Raw genomic sequence first — 19,886 nt, forward strand, 5'->3', positions numbered from 1 at the left:
GGCTTTAGAGGAATTTTGTATAGTAATGGGAACAATTACAAGTAAATAGCTCATGTATTTGTGTGAAAGCAAATAACTGTAGAATACTATTGGAGTAGGTTAAAAGGTCAAGTGGCAGTTGCACTGTCAAAGCCAGACCTAAAACTCCATGTAGATTAATGACTGCTCTCCTCAGTGCTGTGTTGGGATCATGGAAAAACACCACAAATTATCTAGTTATCTAAGACGCTTTAATAGCATTCCAATGTCATGTGTGTGCCCCTAAACGTTCAGGCTTAAGCAGCTGGAAAAATGAACAAAATGAACACAGCTGCATGGAGGCCTAGTACTTTTTCTGTGGAAGCACACAACTTCTGCTAAATCAGTACAAGAGCTATATAATGAAGAAACATGCATGAAGATGAAATGATTGTTATATGTGTTAGTTGGGTTGCCAGTCTATACCTGTAAGATAAACGGGTTATTAACCCTAATGTGTATGCAGATTTGTTACTTTGCAGTGCATGGAAACGAAAGACACATGCCGATTTTTTTAAAATGTTTGCAACAAAATGTAATAAAGATATATATTTTTTAAAAATCCAGTACAAGAACTCATGGCTTCTAACACGTGGTGGGAGCCAAAGTGCCTCTCCAGTGATGCTCACATATTTGTCTAGCGACAGCTGCGCTGACAAGCCAGACCATACAAATAAAATATTAAGTATGCCAGGGAGTAGGAGGGCATTCTAAGCCAATAATTGTGGCTTGGTGTCAACCTGTGAATCGTAGCTAAAACCCGAGTAAGGTCAAAATAACACTTCATCCTCTGGAGATGAAAGCCAAAAGAATTAAGTCTGTGGGAATCTGGAATCTGCCATTTATTAACTTTAACCAGCAACCAAATGGGAAGCAATACAGTACATGGTGGTTTAAAGACTTGGAACACAATTAGAAAACGGTACATAAAACAAGCGTTGACAAAACCATTCATTTATTCTTCTGTATATTGAAAGACGGAGCGCTGAAACTTTCCAGACACTCACCCCCAGTCACAGATCTGGGTTGAATCCATCATCGTTCTTTAACTCACCCAGTTTAGACACAGCTATATGCAAATCAGGCTTGACCATGTGCCCCATGGGAACAGTCCAGCCCAAACTGCCAAGTCAGGTCATCCTGGGACCAGTTTCAGGGTAACAGCCCTCATCAGCCAGGCTAGCTTGAATCCAGTGGCAAAGTGAAGCAAGGGACCCACGTCTGGGAATACCCAGCCAACTTAGAGCGAACAAACCAATCACAATCAGATGATGGACGGAGCGCTGAAACTTTTCAGACAACCCCATAGTGAGCATGGGACCCACGTCTGGGCATACCCTTCCCACCTAGGGTGACTATAACAACACAAAAAGATGAAGGACGGAATGCTGGACATTGTCAAACATTCACTCACAGCTCAGAGATCTGGGCCTAAATCCAACGTTTTTTTGCTCCCAATGGCATTCCAGGTTGGACCCATCCATATGCAAATCGATAAAGTATGGCCATTCTTAAAACCAGAATTAGAAAGAAAAGATTCTAAATGCTCTTAGACTCTGAACATTTAAGCCACCATGAAGCCAAAGATTTGAATTACTTAGGCTTGGCTTACTTAGGATTGACTTACTCTTGTAGTACTCCAGTTGTACTCTTGGAATTCAGGAAAAGAGTAAGCCAGTTGTAAGCCAAAAGTACACTGGGAATTTAGGAATAAACCTGGTGTACAATAAGAATATGTCACCTACAAATTACAAAATCTTTATAAATGAGGATGCCAGATTTTAGACTTCATTCTCTGGAGGAAAGATGGCTTGTTTGCTGCGTTTTAAAGATAATGTAATTAATCATCCGAGGGCTAAAGCCCAGCGGATAATTAGCACTGGCTTACCAGGAGGGTATGTATGCAGAGGTGACCCTTTTTTTTTTTTATTTCTGTAATTTTTATTGAAAATAAAGAGCATATTTACATGGTACTGGGTGGAGAACACATGGGGAAAGAGAAAGAAGAAAAAACGCACCGGGGGGAGGGGAGGGGGGGGGGAGTTGTCAAGCATTGTATACATTGGCTTTAATTAGTTTGGCTCTTGACAGTTCATTCTGCAATTTGTTACATCTTCTTCTCTCCGTTCTTGCCAGTTCCAGTTTCCCCCGTGTCCCTTTGCCACCGGTATGGTTATCTTTCCGCCCCCCTGGTGATGTGAGGAGATAGAAGATCAAAAGAAGAAGAGAGACGTAGGCATATTATGTTGTTGAGTAGGGTGCATGTGTGCGTTCGGTAGTATTGTCTGGTCTGAGTGTTTAGGGTGGCTTGTGAGAGGACAAGTAGTTGTCTAGTGACAGCCACAACTCGCTCTTTTTCCCTGAGTCCCTTTGGCTGTTGGACGTTATGGTGTCGGCTCCCCTTAGGAAAATGACCCAGTTGAACCAGGCCTTAAAGGTGGCTTTTGCTGTGTCCTTCCAGTTATTCAACACCGTCTTGACCGCTGCTGTAAGCAGGAGGTCAATCAGGTCTCTGTCATTTTCGGATGTTATGGAAGAGTCCGTGTATCCCAGTATTAGGTGGTGGAAGTCCATAGATAGTGTGGCTCCTGTCATGTCATTGATTAGAGTGATTATGGAGTGCCAGAATTTCTTTGTTTTGGCGCAGTGGAATAGGAGGTGTGCTAGGTCTCCCTTCTGCCTGTTGCAGTTCCAGCAGGAGTCAGTCTCTCTGATGCCTATGTTGGCGAGACGAGCTGGGGTCCAGTAAGCCCTGTGTACTAGCCAGAATTTTGTCTGATCCAGGGTCGTTGTCACTTTCCTCCTTGATGTGGAGGACCATAAATCTGCCCTATCCTTCTCGCTTAGCTCTCTCCCTGCTGCTTCTTCCCATTGGCTTACAGTTCTGTTGTTCAATTTGGACGTTTTGGGAGTCATGGCTCTGTATATGTGTGCTACCTGGTGTCCCGTAATGTTCAGGCTATTGGCGTATTGTGTTATTGATGGGGCGAGCGTGTTTATGTTGGCTTTGGCTATTGCTACTCCATCAAGTACCTGGGCCTCCTGTTCGAGAGAGACTTGCGGACCACAGTAGACCAGAACGAACAAGCAATCTTGCACAAAATAAGAGAAGCTAGAGGGATGGTCACCAAGATTTACCACATGGTGGGGAAGGGTGGAGACCATCAAAATGATGGTCACCCCTATGATCAACTACATGCTCAACATGCTACCACTAACTAGCACACCTGACTTCCACAAGAAACTGGACAAACTACTAAACACATTTCTATGGAGAGGAAAGAAGCCTAGAATCAGCCTTCAGAAACTCAGACTTCCCAAGGTTCTAGGAGGTCTGAACATAACGAACTTCAGAACCTTCCAAACAGCCTGCTTGGCAGCGCAGAGGTGACCCTTTATGTACAGGGACGTCTTAGGAGCCTTTTCATCACAGACAAAGCCTGAGGACTTCCGTAAGCATGCAATACAGATATCAGGTCAGTCCTATGGCTCTTTTTAATGCAAACCTGCTGATAGGCAAATTCCCTCAGACGTGGTCAGGTGCGTTCACTATACCAACTCACAAACGAGCATTGGCAAAGCCAATACATCTGGCGCAGGCTGAGAGCCTTTTATATTTGTCAATGCTGGTTTTATTTTAAAAGTTTTGCAAAACTTTATTGTTGGATAAGCCTGCCATGCCCTAGCCAATATAAACCAATAACTTTGCCTAAAAAAACAAAACAATTTTTTGGTCTTCTAAAGCATACATTGACCTAGTAGTTCCTGGTACTGAAGGTGAATTACTTTGTTTGCGGAGGCGCTTCTTGTGAAAGAGTGGAATATTGTTACTCACAGTGAAGTTAGCCAACAGCTGAAGTGGAATGACCCACTGTCCCGTGCTGCACGCTGTAGTGAGCGGAAGAAAAATCTGACTGGCACAACAGTAGACCAATAGATGGAGAGTACTGGCTGAAAGTCCTTATAAGTATATTATATGTATCATTTTAGCAAAATCAAAAGGTCTTGGCTAACCTCAAACCTAAAAATGCTGACATGAGCCACCCCAGTAAATGTCTTGTAACCTCAATCACGGACGCTGCAATCAAAGTTCTGGAAAGATAACATTCAATTCCATCAAACTTTAGGAGGAAGATCACATTCTCTCACATGGTTGTACGAGTTTTTCTTAAGGATCCCCAGCTCAGAGCAACACATGGAAAGAAAAAGAAGCTGGCATGTGAACAAAGGACAAATTTGAATATGATAATACTTTGATTTCAAGAGTGCTCATTTCCGGTCATTCATCTATGGTCATACAGCGAATCAGCTCGCCCGACTTTTTACAAGTGATACTGCACCCAGAGCCCCGGCAACGGAGGCACTCTCTTGTAGAAGGGCCAGACGAGGTGAGGAATTATAGTTTGTCTTGTCAACTACAAGCCTTCTTTGTCAAACGCCAATACAATGCTCGTTTCCTATCAGCTTGTCTTTGTTAATGGAACCAATATCAGAAAATGTCTTGGCGTAGACTGACTGCTGGTGTATTTGCAATTCTCTTTATATACATCATGTATCGCAATGTTCCAAAAGGGATACAAGCTTAGAAAGTTAACATGTAAGTGACAAAACATGAACAGGTTCACTAGAAGAAGATCCACGTTCCTCTTATTACTTTGCAAACTGAAAAACCTGTTTGTGCTGTCCCCAATATGTCAGGTGAAAGGAGTACACGCTCTGCCAAGGAGTTCTTGAAGGGCTCGGCAGACAAAGGCTCTTAAATAAGGTGAAAAGGTGAATGGTTGGCTGAGTGAAAGGACTGATGGACAGGTGTGTAGGTGTGTAGGTGTGTGGTGTGTGGTGTGTGTGTGTGTAGGTGTGTGGTGTGTGTGTGTGTAGGTGTGTGGTGTGTGTGTAGGTGTGTGGTGTGTGTGTAGGTGTGTGGTGTATGTGTGTGTGTGTGTGTGTGTGTGTGTGTGTGTGTGTGCGCATGCGCGTGCGTGTGTGAGTGGGGGTATGTGTGAGTGGGGGTATGTGTGAGTGGGGGTATGTGTGAGTGGGGGTATGTGTGAGTGGGGGTATGTGTGAGTGGGGGTGTGTGAGTGGGGGTGTGTGAGTGGGGGTGTGTGAGTGGGGGTGTGTGAGTGGGGGTGTGTGAGTGGGGGTGTGTGTGAGTGGGGGTGTGTGAGTGGGGGTGTGTGAGTGGGGGTGTGTGAGTGGGGGTGTGTGAGTGGGGGTGTGTGAGTGGGGGTGTGTGAGTGGGGGTGTGTGAGTGGGGGTGTGTGAGTGGGGGTGTGTGAGTGGGGGTGTGTGAGTGGGGGTGTGTGAGTCAGTGAGTGTGTGTGTGTGTGAGTGTGTGTGTGTGTGTGTGTGTGTGAGTGTGTGTGTGTGTGAGTGTGTGTGTGTGTGTGTGTGAGTGTGTGTGAGTGGGTGGGTGTGTGAGTGAGTGAGTGAGTGAGTGAGTGAGTGAGTGAGTGGGTGTGTGTGTGTGTGTGTGTGTGTGTGGGTGTGTGTGTGTGTGTGAGTGGGTGTGTGTGGGTGAGTGGGTGTGTGTGTGTGTGTGTGTGTGTGTGAGTGGGTGGGTGGGTGGGTGTGTGTGTGTGTGTGAGTGGGTGGGTGGGTGGGTGTGTGTGTGTGTGTGTGTGAGTGGGTGGGTGGGTGGGTGTGAGTGAGGGTGTGTGAGTGGGGGTGTGGGGGTGTCGGGTTGTGTGTGTGTGTGAGAGAGAGAAAGAAAGGGTGAATGGGTCTATGAATGAATGAATAGTTGAATGTAAGGCTGGATAAGTGAAAGAATGAATGGACGAGTGAAAGGGTAGATGGATGGATAAAGGTGTGGATGGATGAATGTGTGGATGGGGGATAAGTGAAATGATGGATAGATGAATGAAAGTGGGTGAATGGATGAAAGGGTGGATGGATGAGTGAGAAGATGGATTCAAGAATGGATGAATGAAGTAATGAATGTGTGGGAGGGAGGGTGGATGGATAAAAGTGTGGCTGGATGGATAAGTGAAAGGATGGAAGGGTGAATGGATGGATGACTGATGGTGGCGGGATGTAGAGAAATGATGGATGGATTAGTGAATGGGTGGGTGGAGTGAAAGTTTGGATAGATAGACGGAATGAAAGGGTGGATAGATGGATGAGCATTTGGATTGATGGATGCTGGGACGTCATGAACCCCTCCCCACCCCACAACTTTAGAAGCTACAGCGAGGTGGAGTTCTTGTTGGGCATCTTCTGTCTGCAAATTGGCAGACAACGGGGAGTTAGTGGGTGAAAGGATGGATGGGTGAATGTGTGAGTGAAAAGAAGGATGGATGAGTGAAAATGGATGGATGAGTGAAAGAGTGGCTGGATGGATGAGACGATGGATGAGAAATGAAAGGATGGCTGGTTGAGGGAAAGGGTGGATGAATAAGATAGTGAAAGGATGGATGAGTGAAAGGGAGGGTGAATAAATTGATGGATGGGATGACCAAAAGGGAGAATGGACAGATGGACGGCGAAAAAAGGATGGATGGAGTGAAAGGGTGGATGGGTGAGCGAAAGGATGGATGCGTGAAAGGATGGATTGTTCTGGACTCATTTAAGTCGCTGCACCGATCTTTATTACTTGTCGTCCCCTTTGTTCATTTGTTTTACTTGTATTACCTGCTTACATTATCTTCTATGTTCCCACGTATTTGTACTATTAGCATTACTGACGTATCTGTTTGACTATGCTCCCTTCATGTTCCCCCTTTCTATGTAAAGCGCTCTGATATCTGCAAAGATCTTGTTTGCGCTATATAAAACTTTCAAAATAAATAAATAAATAAAATAAATAAGTGAAAGGATTGATGAGTGAAAGGATGGATGGATGAAAGAACGAAAGGATGGATGAGTGAGTGAAAGGAATAGATTTATGAATGGATGTATTAAAGGATGGATGGATGAGTGCAAGGATGGGTGGACGGTTGGATGACAAGATGGATGAGTGAAGGGGTGGATACACAGAAGGGTCAGTGAAAGGGTGCATGGGTGGACAGATGAATGTATGGATGGATACGTTTGGAGATGAATGCATAGGTTTGGATATGGAAGGGCAAAAGGACGGAATGGCGAAAGACTGAATTATAGATGAAAGAATGAACGGACGACAGAATGTAAAGATGAAACTGGCTATCAACACGTGGATGGAAGGATGAATGGATAGATGCTTGGAAGGACGAGGCAAGAGAGCTCTCCTGGGGAGGGTTGTGATAACTTGATTCGTTTGCTAGATGCCATGAGAGCTTTGGTTCGAAGTGTGGGGTATTTTAATTTTCTGGCTACTCCCTTGTGCTCTGCTGTGACATCACTACAAGCACATCCATGAAACTATCTGAAGCTGCGTAAACCACCATGGCGCTGTTTCCCTTTTCCGCTTTAAGGCCTTGTAGCGTATGTTCGGCTCTGAGACTTAGACTCGTAAAAGAAGCCAAGCCCTAGAAAATTAACAAGACTCTGGTGTGCCATTAGCACGCAGCGGACATGCTCCAGCAATGCTTTCATGTGCGAAGCGTGTGAACCCACAAACCACCAGCACGCGCCAAGTGCTCCCCGCGGAATACGGCAGGACAAGCAGGGCTGTCTCTCAACTGCCGGACACTTCAGTGATCATTCCTGCTTGATCTGTTGTCCTAGTGGTTTGCATAATACAGGTCGACCGCAATCACCAAACATGGCGGCTGCAGTGCACCTGCTCGGAGACGGGGAGGTCTGTGCTGATGTCTAGCATTGCGTTGAGGCAATCGTAAACACGTTAAGCTTGTATGTACAGAGGGAGATGTAGAAAATCATGGATTAAAACACGATCAAAACTAAAGAAAATCATGGATTAAAACACGATCAAAACTAAAATACGAATTTGCCACAGAATTTATTTAAAAAAATCTCTCTCTTAAAATGGAAAAATATTTGAACAACCTTCCAACTGGCTTTAAGTACTAGTACTGAGAGATCTTCCTTGGTGCTGCGGGCCAGGTGGCGAGACTAGGCCTTAATACTCGGAAAATGCGAGAATTTCCTCAACCTGTAATTTAGTGGATACCTACTGCCTGGTTAGGGATTATTAAATATCACTAAACTGAAAGTAATAAGTAACCTGCAGCAACACCTCGAAAGAACCCTTAACAGTGCATCACCCCTTGGCACAAAGAGTAGCTCTGGCCTACATCCTTCACATTTGGGAGCATTCCAGGCAGTCTGGCATGGCCATCAACATACTATTTATGCGGCATCCTCATAGAATTAAAAACCCTGCCATACTTCAGACACGTGCATTAATGTATTGGATATATGCGGTGGAGCGCGTAGTTAGCACACTGGCATACCACTGCATAATGTTTATGCTATTTTATTCCCTGAGCCACTTACTGGCTGAGGGACAGCTATTATGTTCTTTAAAGTATTTAACAAATGCCATCCATGTATTTATTAATTATACTTTGATCAGAACATACGTGAAAAGGCCCTTTACCCACTATCCTGTTATGAAAGGACGTGCGTTTACAAAAGAACAAGCAGTATACATTTCCAAGTACATATTTTTAACTAAGCACAATATGGTACTGCAGCTTGCCAGAGATGGTGCTATTAGTAATTTTTTTTGTTTTTTTAATGTAGGTATTGGTGCTACCCATATAATTATTTCTAACAGTCGGACTTGTACAAAGACATGATCTTGCCCAGTAGAAAAATATATTGTGTATTTCACGGTCTTGTAACTAGCGGGTACGGGCATTCAATGACATTAAGTCTAGCATTGCAGGAAATTTTACATTTTTGGAAAGTTGCTTAAACTCTCCCAGCATCCTCTGAATACATCACAAAATTGTTCAGCTTTACAGCCCCTCTAGGTGTGATTGTAAAGTGAGTGCTAATGTACTGGCTGCCTATTGGTGTTTCTTATTTATTATAAGTAAAGCATATATTTGCTGCTAGGAGCAGGAACATCCAGGTCGACAATGGCATTAGAGAGAACACTTTGGCTCTTCTCGGTTAAATGAAAGGATCACAAACTCGGACAGTGCATCTGCATGCATGCAGACCAGGACCAGTAAAAATGTATTCAAAAGTAATGGTGTTTCGACTTTCATCAGAATAGAGCTCCTCTGGAAATGTGGAAGAATCCTTGGCGGAATTACCTGAAACTCTCAAGTGAGTGCTGAGGGAACCCTACCACCGGTAATCTCAGACAAGAAAACTGGACACCACAAGAAGGGAGGATCAGAGCCAGCTGGAAATCATTCAGGAGCAAAAAAGACTAACTAATCCAGAAATCAAATCTGGAACAGCAGGTCTAAAACTAATAGTGAATATGTCTTAATCCTCCACAAAACATATTGGTTTAACTGCTCACTAACCGCTTTCAGAAGCACGAAAGAGGATTTCAGCAGCACACAAGATAAAGGACAGCAGATCATGGAGTGTTTCATTTGCTGTTGTTTTCAGCAAACCATCACCAGCAATGAATTTATATTTAATCAAATATGTAATATATAAAAAACGTCATGCCGCCTTAGGATCCAGCATAAGTTTGTTTAAATATAGCCCGATCTCATCAACATAAGTGCAGAGTGAAGAGAGGCATCTGTGACCCAGAGAAGCCGAAGGGAAGCAGCAAATAAACTGCGTAACACTACTTGTTGTGCGTTTTGGTTGCTATTGTAAAACCTCACATCGCAAGTATATGGTGGTGGAGGACCAACTACGCGTCAGGGTTAACTTAATGATGTACAAAGGAAATTAAAATTATGCAGCACCTGGTTCCATTAAAAAAGCAGCTCTGCAAAACAGGCAGATACATTTCATATCTATTATGTGCGGCTCACCCAGAGGTACTTTAGGTTTCGAGAAATGGGACCCTATGAGATGCAACATATTTCTACTCCTTTGAGAGCCTGAATGCCCGCATGTATTAACTGTAGTTGAGAGAACAATGTCAAATGAATCTGTTTTAATAGTAAACAATATCCACGACAAGGGAGTATATATTATTTTATTAATTATTTATTTAAACACGCATATTTGAAATACATTTTTATATGCATTTTCGGTTTTTGTTCCAAATTGCAGATAAAAGTCCTTTCCAGAGTCCATCCTTTTGAAGATATTGACACTACCTGAGCAAAATCGTCATCACTTTAAATGGTTATTTAAAGCAATCAACAGATGAAGGTGGCTGGTTAAATTGTGTAACATGTGCAGCGTGGCGGGTCACTGTGCGTAGCAATTTTATCGAGATTTCAAATGTTTGAGCAAGAAGGAGTAGTTTCTGTCCTGTAACTCCAGTTCTGTAGTAGGGGTATCTCTGTTATAGTCATAATCTAGTGAATAGTCCCGCCCATGTGCGTGGACCCCGGAGCAATCAAAAATAATCTCTTACAGTGTCAAAAAATGCAGAAATGCATAGACACTTAAGAGAGAATTTAAAGACAGATAATGCAGCCAAAAAAGGCTACACTGTCCAGTACTTCAACTAGAAATTCCACCATAAAATCCACAAAACAGCAAAAGCCTGTACAGATTTCCATTGCTTTAACAGCAAACTCCCTCAGGAATGATAGAGAGAAGAACCTGGACAGACAAGCCCCATAGGCTGCCATTATGTGGCTTAAATAGGATACTGTGCCTTTAAGGAACCTTCCAGAACCTTCTCCCAGTATCCCAGAATGCATAGCAGGTCCAACTTAGTTTCAGTTCTTTTTGAAGGCGTAAAAACGCCAGACCTGTAGCATTACGTACCTGAACAAATCTCCACCGGGGAGGAGGGCGGGCGCTTATGACTATAACAGAGATACCCCTACTACAGAACTGGAGTTACAGGACAGAAACTACTCCTTCTGTAGTAGGGGATCTCTGTGTATAGTCATAATCTAGTGAATAGAATGGCAAGCCCATCCCCACATCAAGCGGCGGTGGAGAATATGAAAATTACGCCACTATTGTGCGAACAAATTCCGCAGCGAAGCCTGCCCAACCTGAGCGTCTGCCCTGGCATCAGTGTCCAGGCAGTAATGCTTAGCAAAGGTATGGACCGACTTCCAAGTGGCCGCCTTGCAGATCTCTGCAAAGGGAACATTGCGAAGCATAGCTGTCGTGGCAGCTTTGCCTCTGGTGGAATGAGCCTTAGGTTTACCCCCTAAGGTCTTATTAGCTTTGCAGTAACACAATTGTATACAGGACACAATCCACCTAGAAATGGACTGTTTAGAGGTAGCAAGACCTGTCCTGACTGAGCCATAATTAATGAACAATTGGTCAGACCTACGAATATCTTTAGTCTTATCAAGATAAAACTTCAGCACCCTCCTCACATCCAGGGAATGTAAAGACCTTTCCGCTGGAGATGACGGATTCTGAAAGAACGTAGGCAAAGTGATAGTCTGATTGATATGAAAATCAGAAACAACCTTGGGAAGAAATTTAGGGTGAGTACGCATAACAACCGTAGCAGCATGAAACACAGTATAAGGTTCTTGGCAACACAACGCCTGAATCTCACTCACCCTGCGGGCCGATGTAATGGCCACGAGGAACGCCGCCTTCCAGGACAGGTGCTGCAACGAAGCCTTATGAATGGGTTCAAAAGGCTCCTTCATCAATCTGGACAGCACCACATTCAAGTCCCACGAAGGCGAAGGAAGCCTGACAGGAGGGAACACTTTCTTCAAGCCTTCCAAAAAATCTTTGATCACAGGGATCTGGAAGAAGGAAGTCTGCGAAGGGCCTTTCCTGTAGGCAGTCAAAGCAGCCAGATGAACCTTAATGGAATGGACATTAAGGCCCGACTGCGCCAGATGTAGTAGATATGGAAGGACAACATCTTCCTTGCATGTCGTAGGGTCATAGTTCTTAGACTTGCACCAGATGCAAAACCTCTTCCACTTGTAAGCATAAGAAGTCCTAGTGGAAGGGCGCTTAGCCTCCTTCAGGATGTCCATACAATCCTCTGGGAGATTCAGATGGCCATATTGCACTATTTCAGGAGCCATGCCGCCAAACTCAAAGACGAGAGGTTGGGGTGAACCATCCGCCCCCCGAACTTCGTGAGAAGGTCCGGCCTGCACGGCAGCTTCACGTGAGGAAGGAGAGAGCGGTGAAGCAGGTCCGTGAACCACCACTGTCTGGGCCATTCCGGGGCAATCAGAATCATTCTCGCCCTGGATTGGGACAGCTTGATGAGAACCGCCGGAATCAGGGGAATTGGTGGAAAAGCGTACAGAAAGCTGTTCGACCAGTTGATCCATAACGCGTTCCCCAGCGTCCCCGGCTGGTAGTACCTGGAGGCGAAGCCTCGGCATTTGCTGTTTTCGGCGGTGGCGAACAGATCCACGTCTGGAGTTCCCCACCTTGCGAAGACTTCTCCTAGTACTTCGTCGTTTATGACCCATTCGTGGTTTTCCTGAATGAGTCTGCTCAGATCGTCTGCCTGAACATTCTGCACACCTGGCAGATGGGTGGCCGTTATCGACAGTCCTCGAGCCAGAAGCCAGTGCCAGATCGCCTGCGCCTCCTGCGACAGAGTGCGCGATCTCGAGCCCCCCTGCTTGTGGAGGTAATACATTGTTGTCGTGTTGTCTGTCTGAACAAGCAGAGAGTTGGTCTGAAAGGACGGGTGAAAAGCCTTCAGTGCCAAGTGCACAGCCCTGAGTTCCAGGAAATTGATGTGGTACGTGGACTCCATCTGGGACCACGTCCCTTGAATTTGTAGGTCTCCGGAGTGCGCTCCCCAGCCCTGGAGAGAAGCATCCGTCACGATAGTCTGTGTGGGAATGACCTTGTGGAAGGGAACCCCTCTGAGGAGATTCTCCTTCGAGCACCACCACTTCAGAGACTGAAAAGCATGCAGAGACAGTCGTATCTTGTCGTCCCAAGATCCTCTCCTCTGGTCCCATTGATCCTCCAAGCACTCCTGCAGCGGTCTCATGTGCAGCCGCGCATGAGGCGTCAGGAAGATACACAAGGCCATCGATCCCAGCAGAGAAGACACCGTCCTCACTGTCGTGGATGGAGTGGACATGAGAGCCTGAGCCTTCCGAAGGAGTGATAAACGTCGCTCTTCCGAAGGAGACACGCTTGCTGACAGCGTATTGATGGAGGCTCCCAAGTACTGGATGCACTGGACCGGAATCGGGACCGACTTGGACATGTTGATGTGCAACCCCAGCTTGTTCAAGAGAACGCACGTCTTCTGGAAGTGTGCTTGAGCTTCCGAGAAGGAGGAGGCCTTGATCAACCAATCGTCCAGGTACGGGTAGACAAACACCTTGTTCTTCCGCAGGTGTGCCGCTACCACTGCCATGCATTTCGAGAATGTCCTGGGTGCAGACTTCAGCCCGAAGGGCAGCACCGTGTACTGATAGTGATTGGTGCCGACTTGAAAGCGCAGAAACTTCCTGTGTTTGCATGCAATGGGCACGTGGAAGTATGCGTCCTGTAGATCTATGGCACACATCCAATCTCCTCGTTGCAGCTGAGGGTAGATCTGATGCAACGACAGCATGCGAAACTTTTCTCTGCGAATCCACTTGTTTGCCTGTCGCAAATCCAGGATGGGCCTGAACTCGTTTTTGTCCTTCTTGCGGACAAGAAAGAACCGAGAGTAAAGACCTCTTCCTCTTTGAGACAGAGGTACGTCTTCTATCGCCCTTTTCCTTAGCAGAATGTCTGCCTCCGCCTGAAGCTCGCGCAGTTTATACTGCGAGCTGACGGGAGGAATCGATGGAGGAGGGCTGGTGAAACGCAGACTGTATCCATTGCAAACAATATTCAGCACCCACTTGTCCTGAGTAATGTTTCTCCACTCTGCCAGAAAAAATTGAACGCTTCCCCCCACTGGAGCGGGTAACGGACGAGGGGGAAGTAACTGCTCAGGGTCGAGACCCGGCCGGGCCCTTGGACGCGGTAGAGGACTGCTGTCCCCCTCTACCCCTCTGACGCTTCTGGAAGGGTCGTCTGTATTGCTGCTGCTGTTGCTGCTGCTGATGTTGTCCGGCAGACTGCCCCCTTCCACGACCCTGCGACCCGAACCGCCGTTGGAACTGGCGGTAGGGTTTCTTCTCCTTGGGCTTCTCCAAGCCCACCGCCGTCAGGGTCTCCGCCTCGGCCTTCATCCTGGCCATCTCGTCATCCGCGTGTTTTCCGAAGAGGGTATCTCCAGAAAACTGGAGATTCGCCACACGTTGTTGTGCTTCCGGTTTAAGCGACGTCAACCTGAGCCAAGCATGGCGTCTCTGGTTAATCCCGTGGCAGTATCCGTGCGCAGACAGCAAGGAGATATCCGCCGCGGCGCTGATGGCCTGGTTAGAGACCAGCATCCCCTCCTGGACGATCTCCATGAAGTCCTCCTTGCGGTCTCGAGGAACGAGGTCTGCAAACTGCTCCATTGAGTCCCACAGTGCACGGTCGTATCGTCCCAACAACGCCGAGTCACTGGCAGCTTTCATCGAAGAGGAGGACGTACCACACACCTTCCGACCAGCAGAGTCGATCCAGCGGCTCTCCTTGTCGGGAGGCACCGTGGATGCAGGGGAGGTGGCATGAAGCTTCCGGGCCGCCGTCACAATTACCGAATCCGGCACCGGGTCCTTTCTCAAGAAGGCTGGGTCCGAGTCCGGAGCTCTGTACTTTTTGAGGAGCCTGGAAGGCGCAGACTTCACCACTGCCGGTGTCAGGAAGAGCTGTTCAGCCGGCTCGAGGAGCCCCGGCACCAGAGGCAGCAGGGGGCGAGACATGTGTTTTTTATGTAATGTCTCAAAGATCACCGAAGTCGAAGGTGTAGGAGCTTCAACCTTGATCCCCAACTTCGCCGCTCCACGCAGGAGAACCTCCTGGAATGTGCCGATATCGTCTATCGGGGACACTCTAGTCTCCGGCGAATCAGACAGTGTGGGAGAGTAAGAACGGGTCCCAGATGCAGAACGTGACCTGGACCTACGCCTCCTATGGCGATGCCTGGATCGCGATGAAGAACCACGTCCACTCCTAGATCTGTCCCTTCTCCCCGAGCGAGACCTCGATGTCTTGGGTCTCGGACGTTCCGTTGGCCTCCCTGGGTCGGAAGCCTTAGGCTTCCTAGGAGTCTTCTTCGGTGGCGTCGGAAACTTGGGCATTGACACCGCCCTCGGCGGAACCGGGGGTGGGGGAGTAACCGGACGCGGGGCCTGCGGAGCCGGCAGAGGAGGCACTGGCGGAGGGGTCGGAGCCTTCGGAGGCGGACCCTTCGGTAAAGGAGGCAGCGAAGGAGGTGCAGAAGGCTTCTTCGGGGTATAAACCTCGGAATACGCCGTTCCCGGCGAGCCATCATCCTGTTCGGACCGTGGGGAGCCCCCCACAGTCCTAGGAGCCCTGGGGAGACCGGGAACTGGCCGTGGACCTCCCTCTCGACGTCGTGGTCATCGCAACTGACCCAGACGGAGATCTTGGGCGCGGGCTGGACTTCCTGCCCCTGGGGAACCCCCCAGAGGCCTCAGCATGGGCAGAAGGAGCCCCTCCTAACCCACCTCGTTCCTTCAATCTTCTTTCTTCAAGTCCCTGAAGTCTGATTTTTCTCCTGTCCTTCAGGGTCCTTCCAGAGAAGCCTCTACAGATCACACAGTCCTCAGGGATGTGGGAAGAGGGAAGGCAGAGGATACAGACCTCATGGGGGTCTGACTTGGCCTTCTTCCTGGAGCACTCCGGGCATTTGTCAAATAATGCTGGCATTATGGACAATAAAAGAGTGCAGACACCCAAGAAGAAAGTCACTAAAGTACTTTAAAAGCACCAAAAATCGAATTTAGTGTAAAAACACCAACAAAACCCTTGAAAAGGGAGAGCTCAATGCTCCAGGGTCCTGCTTGCAGGAGCCGGAAAAAAGAACTGAAACTAAGTTGGACCTGCTATGCATTCTGGGATACTGGAAGAAGGTTCTGGAAGGTTCCTTAAAGGCACAGTATCCTATTTAAGCCACATAATGGCAGCCTATGGGGCTTGTCTGTCCAGGTTCTTCTCTCTATCATTCCTGAGGGAGTTTGCTGTTAAAGCAATGGAAATCTGTACAGGCTTTTGCTGTTTTGTGGATTTTATGGTGGAATTTCTAGTTGAAGTACTGGACAGTGTAGCCTTTTTTGGCTGCATTATCTGTCTTTAAATTCTCTCTTAAGTGTCTATGCATTTCTGCATTTTTTGACACTGTAAGAGATTATTTTTGATTGCTCCGGGGTCCACGCACATGGGTGGGACTATTCACTAGATTATGACTATACACAGAGATCCCCTACTACAGAACACACATTTATTTGCTAAAAAAATGTATGCAGCAAATTATTTATTTTTGGGCTAGCGTGGCAAATTCATGCTTCTCCGAAAACGCTGCATCTGCAGATCAAAATTTTCTAAAAGGCACTTGTACAGAATAGTGAACGTCTTTAAATGTAACAGATGACACCATCAAATATTGTTGTCGGAGGGCCATCAATAACCAAGCAAGCTAGTCAATGAATATATCTGCTATGTGCTATCCCACAGAGCCTCCTATAGGGATTGGGGGTTTCCATCATCTGTGTCTGGAATGTGAAAATGCCATTGTAACGTAGAAAAGGTATTCTGTACAACTTTCCAGCCGCTATGACTGAACCACCCCCAAAACAGACCATGATAAAATAATTGACTCACCTGCATATTTCGTAGTGTTTGATTCATCCATGGACCAGAAACAGTGGTCAAAGGCAAAAACCTGCAGGGGACACAATACATTATCAGAAGTTAACAAAAAGTTCAGTTGAATGAGGTAAGACCCTTTGCACATGTGATCAGAGGGGCTGCCTCAATGATTTCATTTGAAGAGCTAAGGTCTGGACTGCCACAAGTCAAGACGCTTCAAGATGCAGAGACCACTGACAAAAGTAGGCAACAGAAATGGCATCTAGAGGTGGGAACCATGGCTAGGAAGCATGCTTGACTGTCCAGATCAAAGTCAACAGCCTTACTAAGCAATGGTCAGACTCTCTAGAGCTTAGAGTCTACTCCAAACTCACCCATCACTCACAGGGCGCTAGAAACCACTTCATAAACACCACGTGCAAGTTCATTGTAAATTGGTATCGGGATGATCAGCAAATAATGGGTTCGATAACAAAATAATTAATATGTTTCATATCTATAAATGTAATATATGCTTATATAAATCAATGCCATTTGAATGAAGTAACAAATCTGTATAAAGCACATACAAGCACACTTTGCAAAAGGTAGATCTGTACAATAAATATCGAGAAAAATATCGACCAATTGAGTTTTAGCTAATGTTGCTCAGTAATTTTACTGTAGTAAACCAATAATCACTAAAAAGACTGAACTGACCTGAAACTCAAAGCGTAGTATGATGCCTTTGCAATGTGTATGTACATATATTCCAAAAACATAATTTTAAACAATATAATTAGCAATATAACACTTGTACATTTGTAAAAATCAAGATTTTTATTAAAAACACATGTTTAAAAAAACAAAAACATAAAATTCTGCAATACATGCAATTAATATCTTAATACACCAAAAATATATATTTTTTAAAAAGGCAACCAAATACAACAAAAAATTTTATGACCAGCATAATAAAATGACAGAAAAGAAGAATGACATAACATTTATCACTACAATGTGTATATCCCAAGTATCATTAAAAAACAAAACTTGTAACCACTTCCTTTCAATTGGTGTTTTACAAGAGGGTTTTTCGTTCAGGGATAATACAAGGTTGTGCGTCAACGCGTTTCGATGGATTAGTAACTTTACACCATCTTTTTCAAGACATTTTCATAGATCTGTCACTGTAGGGATATTCTTTTCTCAGTCTGAAAAGTTGTATATTGATCGAGGAGGGACCGTTTTAATATCGCTCCTTTATGTTCTTTCTTATAGACCAGTTTATACTAAAATGCGGGAAAATCATGGGCCGCATAGGTAAATCTGATCCTTTGTATGTCACACCAATACTGATCCGAGGCTTAATAAGCAGTGACCAACGGCAAAACGCTAGACAAAATCTTAAAATGATATCATGGATTGTCCTAAAATGCGGGTCCTTCTTTTATTTGGTTTCCACGCTTTAGGGATGAGCTATCCTTCACACAACGGTGTCAATTTAGCGGAGGCGGAAGCGGTTCAGTCTAGATAGTTTGCCTACAATCGGGAACTTTCAGTTGACTAACCCTCCCTAAAGCGTGGAAACCAAATAAAAGAAGGACCCGCATTTTAGGACAATCCATGATATCATTTTAAGATTTTGTCCAGCGTTTTGCAGTTGGTCACCGCTTATTAAGCCTCGGATCAGTATTGGTGTGAGATACAAAGGATCAGATTTACCTATGCGGACCATGATTTTCCCGCATTTGAGTATAAACTGGTCTATAAGAAAGAACATGAAGGAGCGATATTAAAACGGTCCCTCCTCGATCAATATACAACTTTTCAGACTGGGAAAAGAATATCCCTACAGTGACAGATATATGAAATTGTCTTGAAAAAGATGGTGTAAAGTTACTAATCCATTGAAACGCGTCGACGCACAACCTTGTATAATCCCTGAACGAAGAACACTCTTGTAAAACACCAATTGAAAGGAAGTGGTTACAAGTTTTGTTTTCAAATGATACTTGGGATATACACATTGTAGTGATAAATGTTATGTCATTCTTCTTTTCTGTCATTTTATTATGCTGGTCATAAACATTTTTGTTGTATGTGGTTGCCTTTTTAAAATATATATATTTTTGGTGTATTGTTAAGATATTAATTACATGTATTGCAGAATTTTATGTTGTTTTTTTTAAACGTGTTTTTAATAAAAATCTTGATTTTTACAAATGTACAAGTGTTATATTGCTAATTATATTGTTGTTTAAAATTGTGTTTTTGGGATACTCTTTACTCTGGTTCAGCACCCTAATTCCCTTGACACTCAACAAGGGGTACCTCTTGCATATATTTTTTCCTATGTACATATATTCACAGTGCCAAACAACACTCACATAAAATGCACGCCAACCTGCCCTGGAGTGGATGGTTTTGCACTCAATTATAACTACCTTTGTAAATTTCACTGTAGTTAATGTTATGGTATATATTTTTGTTAATTTTTTTGAGCGTACCTACAACCTCACCAAGCAGCAAAATGATTGCCACAAAAAAACTCCAACTGTCAACCAGGCATAAGTAGCAGTGCAAAATGTCAACAGATATTTTCTAAAGGCCTCAATGAGAGCCTTGCCTATGCATCAGAGTTGTAAAGATAAAGGTGGTTTGCACTAGTTTTCTGTGCTCCCACTGCTGGCCAGTCACAAAGTAATGGTCGACTCAACAGTGGGAAGCATAGAACTCAACGACAGAACAACACAAAAATATCTGTGTGCGGCTCCATGCAAACAAAAATTGAGATTGCGATCAAGTTAAAATATTCTTGAAGCAGACTGTGCAATAATTAATGAGTTTCAGCACACAACGTACAATAAGTCACGCAGTGGAGGGATCACTAAATAACACATTGTTTCGTAAAATTATATAAATAATTAAAGTCCCTTTTAGATTTTTGATTAACTATATTTTTACTACAGATCATATGAATTCTGAATTATGTAGACTGTGCTTACAGTTCTAGAATAAGGTACCGGATAGGAGCATGCAATTAGGCCACAAATTCGAATTGAAAACAATTTTAAAGTTTGCCGTTTTAGTGCCTAGCTAACCTCTAGAAGAGATTAATACAACTGAACTAAAATGTAGTGAACATATAATCTAATGGTGTCACCCAATTATTCCAATAAAGTTAAATGATGTGGCATGAATTGGAATATCTGTAGAATGCACGTCATAGCTCTTTA

At 44.9% G+C, this 19,886-nt stretch overlaps 1 protein-coding gene across 4 annotated transcripts in view; it reads right to left on the reverse strand.

Moving 5' to 3' along the window:
- Nucleotides 1-19,886, reverse strand: part of KIF13A (kinesin family member 13A) — an 836,323-nt gene that overhangs the window by 523,683 nt on the left and 292,754 nt on the right. For 3 of the 4 annotated variants that reach the window (XM_078687975.1, XM_078687976.1, XM_078687974.1), the window contains exon 1: nucleotides 16,681-16,737. In XM_078687975.1, the coding sequence (XP_078544101.1) occupies nucleotides 16,681-16,711 (31 nt within the window). In that variant the 5' untranslated portion in view covers nucleotides 16,712-16,737. Of the gene's footprint in view, nucleotides 1-16,680; nucleotides 16,742-19,886 lie in introns of those variants that run through there. The other variant, XM_078687977.1, reaches the window with a different exon arrangement.

The sequence above is a fragment of the Lissotriton helveticus genome, chromosome 4_1 (assembly GCF_964261635.1).
Source record: "Lissotriton helveticus chromosome 4_1, aLisHel1.1, whole genome shotgun sequence".
NCBI classification, from domain to species: Eukaryota; Metazoa; Chordata; class Amphibia; order Caudata; family Salamandridae; genus Lissotriton; species Lissotriton helveticus.